The 21,380-nt window shown below is 40.5% G+C and overlaps 1 protein-coding gene across 2 annotated transcripts; it reads right to left on the bottom strand.

Moving 5' to 3' along the window:
- Positions 1 to 953: 953 nt before the first annotated feature.
- On the bottom strand, positions 954 to 20,371 carry BNIP3L (BCL2 interacting protein 3 like). 2 transcript variants are annotated; one of them, XM_038384734.2, is made up of 6 exons: positions 20,063 to 20,371; positions 10,613 to 10,799; positions 8,296 to 8,368; positions 6,003 to 6,106; positions 5,109 to 5,258; positions 954 to 3,742 (listed from the first exon to the last, which is right to left on the bottom strand). In XM_038384734.2, exons 1-6 carry the CDS (start codon positions 20,157 to 20,159, stop codon positions 3,694 to 3,696), a joined length of 660 nt encoding a protein of 219 aa, XP_038240662.1. In that variant the 5' UTR covers positions 20,160 to 20,371; the 3' UTR covers positions 954 to 3,693. The 2 variants fall into 2 exon arrangements, with proteins under 2 accessions (XP_038240662.1, XP_038240661.1); XM_038384733.2 differs by having other exon boundaries at positions 6,003 to 6,130; positions 20,063 to 20,313.
- Between the last annotated feature and the right edge of the window lie 1,009 nt (positions 20,372 to 21,380).

Below are 21,380 nucleotides of genomic sequence, written 5' to 3'. Positions count from 1 at the left end.
ACTTATGCGGACCCTGCACTATAACTGGCGAAGAGGATCCGAGATAGGTCAACACTGTGTATTTTTCTCAATAATGGCATAGTAAATATGTAACTTTACCTTAACTAGCTATTTATAATCCCTCAGCTCTGACAATCTACTCAAAGAAGGATTTTCAACATGTTGCATATAGCTTTCAAAAGCGCTTAAGTAACTCAGAAGCCCAAGCCCCATTTTCAAAAGGGACTTGGGCACTTTGGAACCTAAGTGTTACTAAAAGTCAAACTAAGTTCAGAAGTACTTTTGAAAATGTGTCTTTTGGGCTTCTAGGCAATTTAGGTGCTTTTGAAAATTTTATTCTTCATTTCTTACACTTTTTTTTCTGAAATTTTACATTAAAAGAAGAAAAAACCAGGGAGGAAATAAAATGGGCCACAAAAACTGCTACTTTTAAAATGTATATAGGTAAACGCCACACCCCTTTCAGCCTTCTCCAATACCTTGACATCCTTAAGGTAAGTAATAATCTTGTGCTAATACTGTAAGGGCAGATGCTTAGCTGGTGTAAACGGTCATAGTTCTATCGACTTAGAACAAGGAATGGCCTCAATTCTTCAAATTGCATTTGTAACTGAATTGGGAGGAGTCTTAGAACCATAACTGTCCCGGGAGACAATGGATCTTAAAGCACAATACATGGTTCTTATTTTTGGTATCACAGTCTTCCTGATATATAAGGAGATCAAGGTGCTGGGAGAGGATGGAAATAGTCAAGATGGTTGACAAAGGCAATATTTTAATTACTTTTCAGCACAAGAACTTGATGATCCCATTCTAATCAAGTCAACCTCTTGGTTCATTTAACTCAGGATAGTTATTACTTCATAAACAAGCAGCAGCATAAAGTTATCCAACATCTTCCCCAAGGGGTTGGGGGGGTGGATTTGGTACAAAGCGATCTAACAGACACACAGTTTTGTGAGAGCTTTAATGGCACAAAATGTTTATAGCTACAACTTATACATGTACTGTAAACTGTATATAATGTTACAAAGTGCTAACTAAATATATGAAGGATGCATAATCACTTTGGCTCAGTTAACTTCAATAATTTCAACAAGAGGGTCAATTAAAAAATCTGAATTTCTAAGAGTCTTTAGTTTTCACTTTTCAAAACAGAGTAAGTAAATATGTACTTGCTACAGTTAAGTTAGCCTACCACATTTTTTTTAATGTGTGAGTTTATGTATTTTTGCTTGATCCTATTTACAAATATTTTAAGCCCATTTTCACTAAACTTAAGAAAAATGAAGCCTGCATTTTTTTTCAAAACTGTAAACAGGTATAAAGCTTTCAAACAATATTTATCTTCATAAAACTTCAACTATCAATAGCTGAAACCCCTTTTCAAATGATACAACAATCTGTTTCAGTTCATTGTAAAACAAAGTTGTAGACTTCCATCCCGAGCTTATATTAGGGTATCAATAAATACTGCATTGTATCATTGTATGATAAGTGCTACAGTGATCAGGTATCCATTTTTTCAGTAATATTTTCCATGAACAATTTTAAATTTCACAGCCGCTTGAAATCTTCGCACATAGCTGTGTTTATCCTCTAGTCACAAACTTGTAGCGTATTAATTAATCAAGTATTATGCGGATGAATCCATCTAATATGGATGGTGTTTTTTTAAAATAAAGATATTCCGTACTTAATATAAATCTATTTTTCCACTATTCCAATTTTCATACAGAAGATGCTATAATTAGTACTAATAAAGTATACCAGCCTTTCTCCCCTTCCCATTTTACTTAGGTCTCTCAAATAAGGTGGTTCATATTGCCTAAAAACATCCTCGCCACTTGTTTCTTCCACATGTCTGGATGAAACCCAATATGCACACTTGAAATAAATATGTAGCTGTAGATAATTCAAGAGCTACTAATATTTGAGATTAAAAGAAAAAACAGATGTCTAAACAGAATGCTTCAACTACCCTTTCACCCTGGACTTGTCTTAAAACCTTCTCCTAAAGGTCGTGAGTAGTGGAGAATAAAACAAATACATTTTAGAAATGGATTTCATACTTTGCCTCTTTGCTTCCTGAGGTGCCTTTTTTTAAAGCAAACCTCAACTAGGAATTAGCTTCCATGTTTGAACGGTTTTGAACTATCACTGCTATACCAAATCATCAACTCGATCTGATGCAAGCAGAAAATTTAAGGTAGCTTTCTCTTCCAAACTCGCTGACCAGATTTTCTTAACATTTTCTACAAGTCAACCTAATGCATTTTCTATTTAAATGAGATTTTCCTAGTTTTAAAATTAACACTGGTTCCCTAAATATTTCATATTGAAGTCTATATCATTATTTATATATGATAAAATATATATTTAAAAAAAAAAAGAGTATTCTATCCTTCAGAGTCATGCTACACGTTTTGAAATCCAATAAAATCTACTTAAGGACATGGCTATGTCCTGATGCTTTTTAACAATTTGGTACGAAAGCTTCACATTTTGAAAAAGGTGTCACTGAAGAAGGACAAGACTGAATGTTCCCAAAGATAAAAGTTCAACAACATTAATGAGAATTCTACCTAGCTACGTGAGATGTCACTAGTGACCTTGGGATCTACGTTATCCCCAAGGGAGACTGTACAGTAAACAATGAGAAATGGGAATATTGAAAACTTCACTAAAGGAGACATCATGTCAGAGATTTACAGCTTGTGCTTCTTTACACAACTACAAGACTGTTCCCAACAGCAGGTCAAATGCTTTGAGTAGCCACTGAAACGACCATATTTTTATAATTGTAAGTGGTTTCAGGAGACTCCCCTTTTTACAGAGAGTCTAAATACACCAAAAATATTTGCATTCAAACTGCTTTTATAAAAGGAAAACTTTACATTTAAAATTTTCCAGTAAGGAAAAAGCTAAAGGAAAGTAAAAGCTTCTTCACATGCAAACAACGCAATTCCTCTAACCTTTTCTAGCATTAGATTTTGCTACCAGAAACAAGGAACCCATTTCATAGAAAAGACAAGATTATGACAATTATCTAATATTACAATATGCTCATGACTTTAAGTTGTTATCCTGCTTTATGTTTTGTGCAGTCTTTGCCTTCTGCAAACTAAAAGTCATGGCCAAAATACGGGGTTAGTAAATTACCCAAAAAGCTGGTTTTAAAAATTTATTTATTCTTTATTGCCAATGATTTTGTAGTTTGATTTACAGCCAACAGTTTCTAAAAACCAAGACTCCCTTTTACTCTAACCAACCTTCAGTTTCTTTTAAAGAGACTGGCAATTGTTATAATACAGTCCACATTTATTCCAAGAGTGGCTGCAGATTTAAGTCAGGTTGTACTAGAGGAGGCAACAGCATCACTGATAAAATTATAATTTGCTGGTGGAATTTTTGTACCGAAAGAAGCCCTTGCAATGTATAGACAATTGTAAAGTCTGTTAGGCAACTGTCGTGTTTTGCAGGCCAAAGGGTGCGGGGAGAGAAGGTGGGTAGTCAAACACCTCAACAGAGTTCCAATACAATACTGAATTCCAAGAGTTACTGGAACCTGGATATGTAAAGAAAGGGCGGGGCTGGGATCATGCTTAAAATGGTCTCAAGTTCAAATGTACTAATGTGACAATAACATCTTCACAGGTCACATGGATTTCCAAGTTTTGCAGTCTGCTTCTCTCAATAAGTGCTGGCTGAAGGCGTGGTCAGGCGTTTTCCAATGTAGATGCTGAAATAAAAACAAAAACATTTTATTTCATGGGAGTAATATCCTTCACAACAGTCCTTGCTCATTCAATTGTTCTAGTTTGCCCTTGTCAACAGTTCACTGCCTTTTTTTTTTTTGGTGATGTTCTTCCATAACACCCCCTTCTCTTCTATACAAGTGACTGCATCTAAACGCTTCACTGTAAAGGCTGAGATTTCCAATAGAGCCCAAGGGATTTAGGTACCTTGATCCCATTGAAATTCAATAGGAGGTGGCTGTCTAACTCCCTAAGGCTCCTTTGAAAATTCCAGCCAAAATAATATGCACACAAAATTCTTTACACTACACTTAAAGAAAAAGATATTAGCACAGGCTTTGAAACATTGAGTGTTACGGGTTTACAAAAAGGCAAATCTCTAACAAATTAACCTAGGCAACTTCCCTAATTTATTTCAGAAATATACTTATTTGCTACCAGACATCTTCTTTTCACATTTTCTATCCAGCTAGTTTAGCCAATAACTAGGACTAAGGAAAAAATCATTTACAAGAATATGTTAAAATCAGAGTGAAAGGCAAACTTTGTGCAAGAAATAATTGAATAAGAAGTTAAATAAACACTGTAATATGGTATTTTAAACTGTACATTTCTCAGGCCCCACCACAAGAGGGCATGAGATGGACATTTGCAAACATAAGACCTTCAGCACACTCAGTGACCACTTCTAATTACAGAAATTACTAACAGCACTGCTGGGCTATTTGAAAATTCAGTAGCCGATTTTGAAAGATAGGTACACACCGTTATGTGTATATTTCTGTTTCAAGTTTCAAACCCTTAGTTTCAGTACCCTCACACAACTGCAGTAATGCTAGCCACTCAGAATTAGCGGGAGCTTACACATGGGTCTGGAGCATCATCTAATGATGTTACACAGATTCTTCTTGGAGCAAAAGAGGAAAAATTACTATTTTTATTTATTTATTTATGAATATTTATGCTTAGAGTCTTATTTTTCTTTTATGACACTGTTCTCTAAAGAATTTGAATAGAATGAGCAAACAAGTGGGTCATGCCACAGGACACGGCAAAGGTTCTTTGCAGTAGGATCTCAGAGTCAACTAAGGTCACTGATTTCATGATGATCTGTGCATTCTGAACATATGAACATTCAATCTCAAACTTGTCCTACAATCAAGTAAATAAATTTGCATCACTGCAGTGGTAGTTTTCCCTACATCTCAAATGCACTTGACATATCAACACAATGTCAAGGTAATCTGGTCATTCTTATTATGCTCTTCCTCAGACTGGTAATTCCAATAGTACTCCAATAAGTGTACAAGTAATAAAGATGCAAAGTTGAAAATTAGTCTTTGTACTTACCCTAGTCCCAGAGCCAAAACATGAGATATAAACAGAGATGGGATGAAAACCTTAAGAAACTCGGCAGAGAAAATGCCACCTTTCTTCATAGCTCCACTCTTTCTCATACTTAAAGATACTGCGCGTTTAGGATGTCTGAAGTGAAATTCCCTGATGGGAAAAAATAGACAGGAATATTGCAGAACTGCACAGAACCCTGCCAGATTTTTTCAAGGTGGAATAGACAGGGCAAAAGCCAGATTGCAGGGGGACCAAATTGAAATACGAGGCAATGTGGGAAGACCACTTACTCAAGTAAAGAGACAATGGGAGCACAAGCTGAAGAGACAAGCAGGTCTTGGAGAGGAAATTTCAGTACATGACTGGTTAGTAATAGCCACATTTTTGTTTCAAGCAAGGACGTAGAAATCTCCCAGATATGGATAGCATCCTCCAATTTAACTAACACTTTGCACTCACATAGTGCTTTCCATTCATGGGTTTCAAAGCCTGATAGCGTCTAGGATCCCTGTGGCATCAGTAAACATAATACTTATTTTACAAATGCAAAAACCAAGATGCAGAGACTTTAGGTGACTTGCCCAATACCACACCAGTCAGTGAGCTGTTACTAAACCCCACGAATGCAAGCTCCAGGTACCGTACTCTAACAAGTAAAGACACTGGTGTTACTGGAAAAAGTTGGGTTGCTTTCAGTAAAAGCATCTCAGTTATGCTATTACATTTTTTTGCAGTGTTTATTGGTTTTATGTTATCTATCCTCCAAGGGAAACCCAAGTCTTCAAAGTGATAAACCCATTTTGATAGCCTGAATAATTCCATATATATGTGTGCAGCATGATTCTTCTTTCCTTCTTACAGAAGGAGCGTTTATTAGTAAAGAGTTCAACTCACTTGGGAGGAATATTTTCAGGCCTACTCGACCAGTGTGAAACCCAGTCAGCACTTCTCTTCAAAACTTCCACCTCTTTCTCTCCTTCTACTGCTTCCTCTTCAGACTGAAAATACACATAGGACATGCCCTGTAACAACACTTAATCAGCTATTCCGCATGGTATCAATTTTAAGAGCACCAACTGCAGTGACAAAATGATAAGCAGCAGATGTTGGCAGTTTTCATTCCACTGAGCTCTTTCTGCATATGTTGGGATTGGGGAGGGAGAGGCCATGATGACTGAAAAGATATTCTTGCATCAAGGGTTTATTTGGAAGGGATTTTACTATGCCCACAGGGTCCGCTGAGGTCAGTGCATCTCTGATAAATATATTATTTTATTTCAGACTTAAGCAAGCTTCATTGTCATGATATTTAAATATATGTATTACAAATTAGAGCGAACAACAATTGAGAGGACGATTTTAATAACAGTCTGAATAAGATGGTGTCACATAAAATGTTTTCAAGTAAAAACCTTTCCCTAAAACTTTAGCGATTCTTAAATCAGATGTAATCAAATGAAAAGGGCAGTATTTCTGCCCAAATTGTACTAAAGTATTTTAAATCCTTTCTTCCAGAAGCTTGTCAATGTCAAAACAAATATCTTTTGTTTGTTATTTTACTACCGTTATTTAACGTGTATATACGTATATTGCGACAGACCTCAGCTAGGTCTGGGCCCAACTACAGTAGGCACTGTACAAGCATACGGTAAATGACCGTCCCTGCCCCAAAGATTAATACCTCCCTCTCATGAAAGGATTGCCATATACAGTGCTTAATTTGTAATGGAAGAGGTGCTGGGGCTCAAGAAACTATTTTACTTTCATAGCTGACGCAGCAAGCTCAGAGGTGCCGTGGCTATGAACTACCAAGCCTAGAGCTGTATGTATTGGCATTCCCAAGCTGTCCTCTCCCCGCTGAATTCAATGGGAGCTCGAGACCAAATTCAGCCTTTAGCAAGGTTACATTACACCACTTGGAGTACAGCTTAGCTGAAAGAGGCACCAAAACAAATGGAAAAAGGGAGCCATGCTGAATTGTAATAGGGAGATGGCAACCCTGAATGACGAAACAAAAAGCAAAGGAGCTCACTCAGAGCGGTACGGTTCTCTACAGGGCTACAGAAGGGCAACGATCCTATGACGATGCTTGGCCATCCTCTGACAAAAATTAAACGCACAGTGGGTTTTTCCACTATTGCTCTCAACGTGTACTGCTGAAGACAGCAAATTTCATAAAATGACCAAACTAAGAGTTCAGCATTAGATTCCCCCTCCATTTTGGGTTGAGATGACTGAGAATTATGTGAGCTCACTAACCACAGAATGATGATCCGGAATTCTTAGGTAGTAATTTAAATATTTGTAAAACAAATAGTTCTGTCACATACCTACATAATTAGATGTGAAAAAGAAATCCTGACAATCTCTCTGATAACTTGCTACTACATATACTCAATCACATTATTTCAAGTTCAGGATTGCTGCCTGATATTCTCTCCCTCTCCAAGATTTAAGAGTTGAGTATTTATAAAGTCCAAGTTGTACAATTCCAAAGCATGCGTTTCAAACTAGACTTTTTTTTTTGCTCCTCACTGCTGGAATTTAAACGTACAAATAACTCTCTCCTTCTCTGCTTAGTAAATTATAAAAACAATTTTTTTTTTATAACACCACCTCACAAAGCAAAGTTTAATAGTCATATTATAATCTCCTAAAATACAAGTTTATAACACAGTTACCATTATAACCTTAATTATACAAAAGCTTTAATGATTCATTGAGTCTATTTACATGGAAGCAAGCAAGAATAGATAATTTGGTTCACACAGTTCAAGTCAAATTGTAAAATTTTAAAAGATACAAAGAACACGGTACAATACAAGTAAACACGGTTATTCCAAAAGGCTAAAGGACATTTCCAGATTTTGAACAAACAGGCTTTCGACAACTGGAGTTTAATACTCTTGGCCTTTAATTCAGTATAGGTACTGTAGACTCAGATGTTTCCATACCATATCAATAATGCATTGTGGGAAATTAACAGTCTAAAGCTGTATATTTATATACAGAATTTATCCTTTTAAATATTTGGCTTCAGCCCACTAGCATGCGTCACTAATTACTTTTTTTTTTTTTTTACTCATCTTGATATGAAGTTGTCTATTTACAACAGACGAAATTGTGTCTTAAACACTGCTCTCCTAGACAATGTGTCGTGTTCTTTAGAGTTAACTGGAGAAAGTACCTGAGAACTATTGTCCTTACTCGTGTGCATTTCCACATCAAACATTATCTGTCCTTCTTCTTGAGGGGAAGGGCTAAAGGAAAGAATGATGGCATTACTGTCACCTTTGGGTTATTAAGTTACTGAAAACATCAGTTTAGTTGCATCATAGTTCAATTATTTCTACATATAAGGTATGCAGACAATTCAGATGAGAAACAAGGATTCTTTATCATTATGCCCCACAAGGAAAAATTCTCCAAGCCCCAGAGAATTCCCAGTTTGTTCTTGTTTTAATACCATCCTCACCCTCAACTACCCTTCAGTTAATCATAAAGAGATGGGAAGGACCCCCTCTACCATCAAGAATCAGCACAGTGACTCGACTGTAACTCCGACCCAGGAGCAAAAGACCAAAATGGAGTCCTGAACTCTCATCCCCTGTGAGGCAATACATTGCTATTGTTGCTACATCACTGGGCCATCTTTCTGATATACAGCAAAACTAACCTTGAGCAGTCACTAGCAAAATCAAGTTACCTAGAAGATGGATCCCTCAAAGGAGTTTGAATAAAACTGTACCTGAAACTTGGTAGGTATTTTAAAAGTGGCTGCTTAAAGGACTATATCTGTGGGAGGAATTCCTTAGTGTTGTTCCATGATACACTAAGGAATTCCTCCAGCACGCATTACATGTTACACACCAAAATATCTTTTTAATAGTCAGCAAATTAACCCAAAGGACTAAATACTTTTATTTTCAGTACTGAAACCTGAGTATACTCTACTAAAGGGTTTCTCTTTAACAACATTCACACCCAGATGGGAAAAAATGCTAGAGAATTTAAAATCAGGGAGAGTGTAAAGGCACAGCGCGATGTAGACACGTCATTTCATTGCATCAAAATTGTAGACATCCCTCTTTAATCTGATTTTAGCTCTCATTAAAAAGATGGATAATGAATGAAAAAGACCTTTCTGGGAACAGGACCTTTCTTTTAAACTACTCAATAAATGGTTTACAGCCATTTTCACTCCTTTCTACAAATGTTTTAGACCTCAGGTTTCTATAAATATCAGACTATTGTCCATAATCATGAGCTGATATGCTCACTACAAAATTGGAAGTTGAGTTTTCCAAGCATTTGCTATTGAGAAAAAAGAAAGAAGAGATTTGTCTCCATCTGACATTTTTATCTGACAGTATTTAAATTAAAAATACTGGGGCAATTAAAGGCATGGGTGGAGAGAAAGTCCCTACCTTGATAAGAATGAAAATGAGCGTTACAGACACTACCTATCAAATGTTTCTAGTTGAACTGGAAAGTGACAACATACCATGCTAGTTACTGGCAGCTTACAATTTTCTTAGAAATAAAGGGATAGCAAACAGTTAGCTTTTTTCTGAGGGAGTAGCTTTTAAAAAAATTTTTTTTTTTACTCTTCTTGTCCATCGCACTTGGTAATTCTATTTTGAAATGATCATTGAGTTAATGTCAAGTTCCATCCAGACACATAGTAGGTGGTACATCTGATCTAGCTTGATAGAAATGTTACATACTTGACATGGCAAGAAGAGAGCAGTTGTCCAGCAATATAAGAAAAAGAAAAAGAGGCTCCTAAAACACCATCTTAATTGTCCAACAATTCTGAGGGTGAAACCTTAAGGGTATCACTTGCTTTGACATGACAAGCAAGATTATTTTACCAGATACATTTGCCTTTCAGGGCAAAAAGTAGAGGGCTTTTTTGAGTGAAGACACTTTTTTTCTCCCAACTACTTCCTCTGAGAGAAAGAGGGGTGGAAATTATAAGTCAGTTGTCTATTCTATCACTACCTTGCATTTATTCTTGCCTGGACACACAGTATACAGATGTAACTGAGTAAGTTACTTTGAAAAAATTCATAAAGCCAATGCATTACATTTTCATCAGAGTCAATGCTATCTTCAGTCACAGGATCCCTTGTTCTTACCTTCTCTTAAATAATCATGCATCAGTAAGCACACGGTTAATTATTTTTTACACAGTACATGAACAATGTTAATATGAGATTTCACACTGATATTGATGCAATTTGTTCTACTCCTGTCCTTGTTTATTTTTTGTTTAACAACAATTACTTGCTTTTCAAACAAACCAAGTTCTATACTGTTTAAAGCTAGCAGGATTCAGCAAGTATTCCAAACAGCACGTAGGCTGGTTCATGGATGCAGAAGTATACAGCTAATAAAATGTCATTTGCCCTTGAGTAAAGCATCAAGAATGGAAATTGCATCACATAACATATGAAAAAAATGAGTGGTTCAAGAGACTTGATACAGCTGTGTTTCCTTACCTGTCACAGTGGGAACTACCCCTTGAACTATTCTGTCCTGATTCATGCTGGGCATCCAGAAGGATTTTTTCCATGTCTCCATTGTGGATAGAGGAGGACGAAGGGACATGTTCCAGGCCTCCATTTTTCCCAGTGGCATTATCATTGCTATTGCCATTGCTGTTCATCTGTAACTCCACCCAGGAACCTGTTGGGCCAGCCAGATGGCACTCATTAAAAGCAGCAAAACTAAAACCTCGCTTAAAGTTATCATTCTCATGCAGAAAGAATGTGAACATGGTGCATTCAGATAACATCCACTGATGCCAGAAAAAAGGAAAATGCTCATAAACAAATAGAGAAGACAAGAATGGCAGGTTTGTTTCCCCCTGTCCCTTAAGTTAACTGTAGGCTTAATAGCTCTGAACTAAACAGGGTAACTAGAAACAACAACAGTCATTCCCCTCCCTCATGCTATTTTTTTTTAAATCCCCTAACAGGCATCCCCTTCATATCTATCAGGTTTAAGCTCCAAATCCTCAACACCGCACTCTTGAACCAAATAAATTCCATTCTTTAATATTCCCTTTGTTCTTCCCCGCTTAGAGTTTCGTGCCTTTCTCCCCACAATGCCCCCTGTGCTTGGAACAACCTCCCTCTCTAGCCATATGGCAAGCAATCTCCTTTTCCTCTTCCCAAACAAACCTCACTTCTTTCAGATGGCCTTCCAATCCCAATCTCCTCTCCAGTACTTTCTGTTACCCCTCACATCAGAACTTTAATAACTGGGATGTATCCAATTTAAATTACAGATTCACAGATCTATCAATTATTAGATTCTTGAGGTAGGCCCCTTGTTTTCCCACATATTTAAAGAACTATGCACATCTACTGTATGCTACGAAACCAAGTTGGTTATAATTAGCTGGAAATGGTGTCTGTGTGTTCACCCGTATGCTCCATTGTTTATGCTCGGTATGTGGGAAAACTGGGGTTCTCATTTTGTAATACGTTGAGGTGGGCGGGTAAAGTCTCTAACCATCTTAAAGTCTTAACTAAATACTTTGTTTAACATTTTCTAATTCAAATAGTGCAAATAATTATTGTTAACCTAGTTCACTGCTTTCTTGTAACTATCAGTTATAACCTATTTTTGCAGGGAATATTCTAAATACCAAGTACTACCCTTCACCTATATATATTTCAGAGTAGCAGCCGTGTTAGTCTGTATTCGCAAAAAGAAAAGGAGTACTTGTGGCACCTTAGAGACTAACAAATTTATTAGAGCATAAGCTTTCGTGAGCTACAGCTCACTTCATCGGATGCATTTGGTGGAAAAAATTTTTTTTTCCCCACCAAATGCATCCGATGAAGTGAGCTGTAGCTCACGAAAGCTTATGCTCTAATAAATTTGTTAGTCTCTAAGGTGCCACAAGTACTCTTTTCCTATACATATTGTAATTCATCCTGTCTCTGTTCTTATAACTAGTTTTAATTACAGGATCTTAGTGTAAGGACCTCAATTGGATTGAGAAGCTGCATGTATCACATTAGCACTGAAAACACATGCTTTAAATCACTAAAATCCAAGAACACAATTCCAGCTGCAGACTGTACTAAACTTGCAAAGTAACAACATAAAACGGTTTACCAGTACATTAAGCAGTCACAGGTTTCATTTAGGATATTTTGCAAATATTCATAAATAGGTAGTTTATGTTCTGACTGGTGAATTTAAACCACTTGAGTCCCAACCTATGGGTCACCCATTTAATCCAGTGCCCATTCAATTGCTAACCTGTGGTTCTTATTCAAACTCATTAACTGTATCACTTGAGAATATAGACAGTTTAGTTTTTAATCGGAGTACATTCATTGTTTGAGAACAGTTGGCATAAGCTGCAACACTTAGTTTCTTTTCTGCATAAGCTCTTGTTCTTTGGTGCAGTAATTTTACATGGCTCAAGCAATTCATTTTATACCTTTTTTCAGACCCCCATCTCAAACTACATTCAAATTCAGAATCCGATTACATCCTATTTAGTCTGAAGAACTATGCCACCTAGACATTACAAAGTAGTTTGTTGAAGAAGTTGTTGTTTTGCATCTTTACATACTAGCAGGGTTTTTTTTTTGGGGGGGGGGGGGTGTCAATACAGCTCTTGGTGTAACTAGGATTTATTATGGCATACAGACAATCTAAATACTCCATTTTAAAATCAAACTATTAGCACGCTAGACTACTTTAAAAACCACCAATTTTGTTTAATGGCAAGAATTTTCAATAGCAACAACTAACGGGACTTATGCTCCCGAGTCACTTCAGAATATCTCACCCTGTTATCTGAACAATATAAAGTTGCTACCTCTTAAACAAAAATTGTTTTCAAAGCTTAATAGAAATGATCTTCCTGTCAATATATGAACTGCGATAGCAGACAGCGAATACTCTCAAAAAAACAACGCACAACTATTATCTTAAAAGTAACATGCTTTTCTGATTTCTTTTTTAAAAACTTACGACAGTCACACCTAAAATATTCCTTCATCGTTTGTTACTTTTTGCATTAGACAACAATCGGTATAAAAGGTGTCACTGTTTTATTGTATAACGTCAGGTTCCCCAATCTGTGTAATCTTTTCACTTCAACCAGGGAAGAGAAAAAAAACACTGTAAAAATAGAAACCGGGAGACTGGAAAACCTAAAATATTGGCAGGGGTAGTAGTAGAAACTACTTTTAATTCACTTTTTAAATTTACTAGACTAAGTTTAACACTGTGCATACAAAACTTTTTTTTTTTTTTAAGTGAAAGTGAAATTTTAAATAAATAGAGATTCAGTTCTGGCCCCAGGGAATACCACCACCATTGACCTCTTAAGGTATTCTACCTTGGCTACAAAAAGCTCAACAATATGCAACCCATGTTATTTGATTCAAATGAAGCAATCAATTATTAATCATGCTTGGTACACTCACGTAAAGCCCATGTTCAGACAGGTGCTGGGCTCAATTACATGAGCTGCAACGATTTTATGGTATGACATATCACAGTGACCTTTGTGGGTGATAAATTATGGGTGAATGCACACTGCCCATGTACAAACCCATATGCATTCTGGGAGTGGACGTCACATTCCAAGAATTCCTTTTCTGGTTCCAGAAGTTGTGTCATAGAACCAGTGGATCAATTGCTAACTCTTTCATAACCGGGCAAATTCTCCATTATGCTTCGGTAACCAGGAATGTCTCCCAGGCAGGAGATGCTGTTGATTATATTCACTAACACAGTGTGTTGGTTCCAGGAATCTTACAGAGCAGCTGCAGTGAGAAGATGATGGTGTTTCTGCCACTGTCAGAGCACTGCAAGATGATCTGGAGCTCACGCACCAGTTTAACAACTGAATATCTGGCTGTTTAGCCAATGAAGCATTAGCTGTGGAAAGGCAGTTTTACGTCAGAGCAACCAGCATGGAACGGTGGCACTACTCCATATTTCAGACCTGGGATGATCAGCAGCGACTGCAGAACTTCAGAAAAGGAGGCCACATTTCAAGAAATATGCCAGGACAGTTGACCTACCCTAGAGCAACCACCTTCCATTACGAAATCACTAATACCCGTGGAAAGGCATGCTGCAATTGCAATTAGGGAATTGTTTAGCTCAGATAGCTAGAAGTCAGTTGGTAACAACTTTGGGTTCAGAGAAGCTACTATGGTGGGATCTAGAATGTCTGAAGTAAATGAGGAATTTCTTTTCACCCTCAGCTACCCCCACCCACCCCTGCTGATGTTGTACAGCAGAGTTCAGAAGCAAACAATAGGCAAGAAATGAAGGCAGAGATATTGGAGGCAGACAGTAAACATAAATAAGGAAGGCCACTTCTTGTAAGGTTAGCTTTGTGGAGGAGTTTTGGTAGATGACCAAAAGGGAAGCGGAGGACTAATCAGAATGGACTGCTATAACCTATCGCTGCAGTGGCATGATTAGGACTCAGTTGTGCTTAAGCTTAGGCTACAAAACGCAGTCTTAATAGAGCCTATGCTACATTGTGGAATTCGCTGTTTAAAGTTGTGTTAGATACACACAGGAGGAAACAAGTTTAAACATAATTAAATACTCCTCCCATCAAAAGAAGGCCTAGGAGAGAGTTTACATGACAAGCTGCACGTTGTCCATCTGACCACTCATCTCTGATGAGTCAAAACATGTTTAATGAGCGTCAAGGCATTCAGATATCAAGCTTAAACACTGTCACCGATTTCCAACACAGGGCTCAAGAAACAGCTACAAATTGCTATTTGAAAAAGGTGCTTGGTGATCCCGTCCATCAAAGACCCTGTGTCATAACCTTCCTTCTGGCTGAGATGGGCTGGATATGAAATCCTCTAAAGTCTATTCGTGCAGCTCCAAAGTGATGGCCAAAAGTAACTGCTCGAGATCAAGTATATTCCCTTTTTCTCTGTTTACAGATCCAGATATGCTGGCTGTCTAGTATTAGGACTGGGAGGACCAGCAACAACATTATCCCAGAAAAATATTTGAGGCTAGAACAGTGGTTCTCAACCTGCAGCCCTTTCAGCTCAGAGCTGCAGCACCTGTGACATCCTCGGGTCCATACAGGTAATATTGGATGCGGCCCACATAACACACTGTGGGCCAAATAGGTTGAGACTAGACTAGACTAGGTTGAGAGACTGGACTAGATTAACCAAGTTAAAAAACAGTGCTTCTCATCCCCAACCCAGCCTCTCCAAAGAGTAATATTACCCCCCAAAGGAAGAACATTTCATTTCGTCACACTGTAGTTTCAAGCACCACACTAAAGACTGGCACTTCATTCCCCCTAAAATTTTAACCAGCCACCCGAAAGGTATATATTTTGATAAAAATTGTGAATTTGACATTTTCTCAAAAAAGAAAATTGTCCAAAAAGCAACCTGAAGCAATGTCATGTGCTTTTTAAAATAGAAATTTAGTCAAGAGATTAATATGTAATAAAAGTGACAAGTTGTTTTTTTTTAAACTCCTTACAGATAGCTAACATATTAGATTAAAACCAAAAGACTAGTTACTTTCCCCCATTTTTTACTTTCTTGCATTTTAATAAACTTGGACACACCACATACAAATTTCAATTGTGTTTTTAAATGAACAAATTCAGATTTACTTTTTTTTACTAGTTTTACTAGTAGTTTTTTACTACTACTTTTACTAGTCCAGGTTCTCATGGACTAACACAATGATAGGGTCACGTACACAGCGGAGGAATAATTAAATGTTGAACTTTCATTAGAAAGTTTACCTGTCAAGGAAAAAAATTCCATTAAGCTTAGATTTCACGAAACTTTCATCTTAAAATTCTGGACCTAAAGTGATACGACAGTGCTTTACAAGCAACAACTGTATGTATCCAGATCATCAGGCATACAGAGATGCTTAGGAACTGAAGCATGTATGAACATGATTGATTGCTACACAGCTTTAATAACCTTGCTTCTGTTAATTAGGTCATACCATAGAAAAACTTTAGCCAAGTTTTGTTGCAGAGTAGGATGGATTTATTGTTTTGGGTATTAATTAAAATTCAATTTACTTTTATTAGACTCTGTTTCTCAAACTGACATCACAGAGTCCTGTTGAAGTCAATGGGGCTCTATGCAGAATAAGCATTTTACCACACTACCCTACTACAGGGGTTGGTCCAACTGGCTAATTTCTGCGGTAACATTAAAGAAATTCATAGGCCAATTTTCCTAAATTCTATTGCAAGTCTGAAGCAGTGAAAACGATGCTTTCTGGCTCATAGCCATTATGCAGTCACAGCATCTTCTATTCGATAAAGAATTCCAATGGACTTCTCTCTTACCCTTTAGTTTTTCATAATCTCATAAAAGCTACAGAATCCAGCATAATTTGTTGACGTTGAAACATCACTAACTAAATGCTTAAGCAGTAATTAAATACACCATTGTCAAAAAAAAAAAAAGCTTTTCCATTTCCCACAGTAATATTTTCCATCCAACAGATATCCCACACTAACACTTTAGGGTTTTTTGTTTCACTTTTACAGTAAAAAGGCCAGAATGATGTAGCAATACTTCATTAGCCAGGGACTTTGGGCGTTCTACATTAGCACCGGTGGTCACTTTCCAGAAGCACTCAACAATAGCAACTTATAGTACTCAACAATAGCAACCAGACTTCTCACAAGACAGGATATAGAGCCATAGCAAAGACTACCCTCTTTTTTCCCCTCAGTAACGTAGTAAATATTGTTGAAAGACATAATTGTAAGCGTGTTCCAGTTTAAATTGTTGGGTTTGGGGGTTTTTTTGTTTGTGTTTTGCTAATATCTAACAGAAGTACGAGGTAATAATTAAAATCCGAGTGAGGCATCAGGAAATACCAGAGAGAACACACTCTTGTGGTTAGCGCACAAGACTGAAGTCAGGAGTTCCAAGTTCCATTCCCAGTTCACTTCATCGGATGCGAAGTGAGCTGTAGCTCACGAAAGCTTATGCTCTAATAAATTTGTTAGTCTCTAAGGTGCCACAAGTACTCCTTTTCTTTTTGCGAACACAGACCAACACGGCTGCTACTCTGATTCCCAGCTCTGTCACTGACAAAATGGGCAAGCCTCACCTCTATATGTGATTTGAGATCTTTGCGTGGAAGGCATTAAATAAATGCAAGGTATATTTTAGAACAAAAATGAATTAATGTATAGACTCATTCGTCTGACAAGATTCAACTGGTATTGAGCCTTCATGGAGATGACTGGTTACATCTGTTTTGCTCATGGGGCCCAGTCCAGAAAACACTTCATGCTACTACATAGCACTTGCCAATCTGAGTAACCGCACTGATTTCACTAACCCTTTATGCTCTGATCCTGCGGAGAGATATCTGTGGGCAGCCCTTGCAGGCACCTGCATAATGCCCCACTGACTTCAATGGCAATGTGCCCCTGTGGAGTTCATTTCAAGTTTGGGACCTAAAGTGTTTACACTGAACCCCCTCTTCCTGCTCTCATCTTACAGATTGACATCTCCAACACAGTAAGCAAGTCACTGTATTAACAGGTTTCAGAGTAGCAGCCGTGTTAGTCTGTATTCGCAAAAAGAAAAGCAGTACTTGTGGCACCTTAGAGACTAACAAATTTATTAGAGCACAAGCTTTCGTGAGCTACACCTCACTTCATCGGATGCATTTGGTGGAAAAAGGTGCCACAAGTACTGTATTAACAGTGAACAGAAAAAGGAAAAAAAATGAAGTATGGAAGAACTTCATATCTTCAGATCACGGATAAACTAATTTTAAGTTGTAGAACTAGACATTAGGTTTACTCGGACATGCCAAATATAAGATGAAATTTCCAAAAATTAAAGTGAAGTCTTATCAATTAATATACACTGATGTAATTTTACATGTTAACAGCCCTGAATAATTTGGATATGGTGCCTTTGTTTTGTTTATTCGTTTGCGTGTGTAGTTCTCCGAGGCTAACACATCAGAGAAACACACTGCTGTTATTAACATGACACTCAATGCACAGACATCAAATGCAATGGCAATGTTGTTATACCGACATAGGTTACTCTCATCTAATACATTTCCCACTGAATTACCGGAGATCGCTTAGCTGGTCCTATTGAAATAGTTTGTGGATGACTTAGCAAACTAGGATAGAGGGAACGGTTAATCATTAATACGTTCTGTTTTACCACAGTATCCTTGGCACTTAAAAGCAAACCAAAATATATACATTGAATGGCTGTGCATTTGAGATGTAAAATACATCCTAGATAAAATCACCAGTCTTCCACACAAATATTATCCTTGGAACAAAAGGATGCAGCAAAGCAGCTGACATACATGTGAGATACTGAGAAAAACAGCTCACGTCAATGATATTGAGTCACTGAATAAAGTCATTCCCACAGTCAAGCTCCTCCCCACTTTCTTGCTGTACCATCATCTTTGCTGTTAGAACCAGTCACTAAATAAATTCATTCCTGTCACAAAACAAACCTACTCCCTCTCCCCATTAAATACCAAGTCACATCCATCTTTCCTCACAACCCTATTATTAACCCTGCTACTAAAATTCCCCGCCCCCTTCTGCATTTGACACAACCACTGTACTTACACCCTACTCACTAAAACTTAATGAGTTAAACGTGATTGGTCTCTTGATATTACCTAAACTCAGCCATTCAATAACCCTATCGCCACAACAAGATAATCTGCTGCCCATGATCCCCTCAGCTGCCTCCCATTCTGACTGGCGCCAATTTCATCCCCCTTTAACTCCTCAACACCCTCCCCTCCCCACAGACCACCAGCCCTCATCTCCACCCGACAGTACACCGTAAGACACCTCCCCTCACCACTCTGTCCGGTATGCAAGACCCAGAGCACCCCACCCTCCAAAAAAATCCATCCAGGGGGCCTCCAAAACCATAACCGCCTTCCAACCCCCTACAGCATATCCACACCTCAGTGTCCCCCAACCTCCTAGAGCCTCCCCACAGACCCTATTCCTCCTGCACACCCCAGTGTCCCCCAACCACCCAGAGCCTCCCCACAGACCCTATTCCTCCTCCACACCCCAGTGTCCCCCCAACCCCCCAGAGCCTCCCCGCAGACCCTATTCCTCCTCCACACCCCGGTGTCCCCCCAACCCCCCAGAGCCTCCCCGCAGACCCTATTCCTCCTCCACACCCCGGTGTCCCCCCACCCCCCCAGAGCCTCCCCGCAGACCCTATTCCTCCTCCACACCCCGGTGTCCCCCCAACCCCCCAGAGCCTCCCCGCAGACCCTATTCCTCCTCCACACCCCGGTGTCCCCCCAACCCCCCCAGACCCTCCCCGCAGACCCTATTCCTCCTCCACACCCCGGTGTCCCCCCAACCCCCCAGAGCCTCCCGCAGACCCTATTCCTCCTCCACACCCCGGTGTCCCCCCAACCCCCCAGAGCCTCCCCGCAGACCCTATTCCTCCCCCACACCCCGGTGTCCCCCCAACCCCCCCAGAGCCTCCCCGCAGACCCTATTCCTCCTCCACACCCCGGTGTCCCCCCAACCCCCCAGAGCCTCCCCGCAGACCCTATTCCTCCTCCACACCCCAGCGTCCCCCAACCCCCTAAACACCCTCAGGGTGCCAACGTACCTTCCCCCCATAGAATCCCATAACCCCTCCCAGTGTCCCCCCCACCCCCACAGACCCTCCCCCATCCCACGAAACGCGCCCCCCCCCCCCCCCGCCGCCTCTAAAGCCCCCGAGGCGGACGCAGCCGAACCCACTACGCCCGGGAGCCTACGGATTGGCCCGGAGACGCTCGCGTGCCCCGTTCTCCACCAATCCCAGCCGCGGGGGGGAGCGGAGAGGGCGAGATGCTGGGAGGGGGCCGCGCTCCCCGCAAGCCCTCTTCATTTGCATGTCATTTGCCTATGCTAATGCACTTACTGTTGAGGCCCGGCTCGGCGGGCGCCCCCTCGGCCGGCGGGTTGTTGTTGTGGTGATGGTGGCACTGGTGCTGCGGCGGCTCCGGAGGGCAGGACATGGCGGCGCGGCGGCAAGTGAGGAACCTCCGGGTCCGGGACAACAACAACAAGCCAGACTCGGCGCAGCCCCAGCACCCCGCCTCCCGCGGCGGCGCAGGCGCAGGCGCAGCCCCGAAGCGCCGCCCACTCTGACGCAAGAGGCTGCCGGCGGGCGGCTCGGCCTCACCGCGCAGGCGCCGCCCCACCCACGCAGGTGCCGGCGGCACGTCACCTCCAGGCACGACGCATGTCCTTCCCCGGGGCAGCGCCTGGCCATTACTGCGCTGGCGCCACGCCCAGGCGCCGTCTCTTTACACTGCGCATGTGCAACTCCGAATACGTTCCCCCCCCCCGCCGCCGGTGTACTGTCTACACTGCTCCTTCCCAGCACTGAAACTTGCAGCGCTGGGGGAGGGGGGGCGGTGTCACGTGGCAGTGCAGACAAGGCCTCACCCACTCCTAGGGAAACCAGTTGCCTCTCCCTGCTCCCCGCAGGTGGCAGAGAGTGGGCGAAGGGGGAATTCCCAAACCAGAGGCTGGACTCTTCAGGGAGGACTCCGAGACCAGACAGCGAGGAAGACGGGGCGGGCAAGAGTAAGGGGATGGTATATAGCAAAGAAATTTGTTAGTTTCTAAGGTGCCACAAGTCCTCCTTTTCTTTTTGCGACTACAGACTCACAGGGCTGCCACGCTGAAACTTGTGCAAAGTCTGGGCATGTAATATACTGTGCCTAGCCTGTAGCCCCTTGAAGAGGTAAACAAGGCGGCTCACACTGGCAGTGGGATTCGAGGGAAGGCAGGTGTGTTTAGACTTCAAGGGAGGCCCCCCCTGCTCAGCACTGATTCGAGGGACGGGGCAGTGGCCAGGCGGTTTAATCTCCTAGGAGGGGTGTTAAACACACAGACTGCTTAGTGAGCAGAAAGATCCAACGACTGAAGAAATGCCTGCACGCCCTTCAAACTCGAGTTTGGAGGCTTTACACACTGAGGGATTCGGCAGCTGGATCCACTCCCTGCAGTCAGGTGAGTTGCCCGGAGAGCAGGCCCAAAGACATATGCGAGGGGCCAAACTTAGTATAAGGACTTCAGCTGATGCTCTTGGTGCCATCACTATGTGAGCGTACCAGATCTAAAGACTTGCACTCCCTCTTCTCCACTGTTGGGCTTGTAACAGAGACTTTGTAAGGCCACATGAAACCGCTTATTTGTACTTTGCCGAGAGGGGCCTAACCCGGATTTAG

The sequence above is a fragment of the Dermochelys coriacea genome, chromosome 26 (genome assembly GCF_009764565.3).
Source record: "Dermochelys coriacea isolate rDerCor1 chromosome 26, rDerCor1.pri.v4, whole genome shotgun sequence".
Classification (NCBI taxonomy): Eukaryota; Metazoa; Chordata; order Testudines; family Dermochelyidae; genus Dermochelys; species Dermochelys coriacea.
This window is presented reverse-complemented; position numbering and strand designations above follow the sequence as displayed.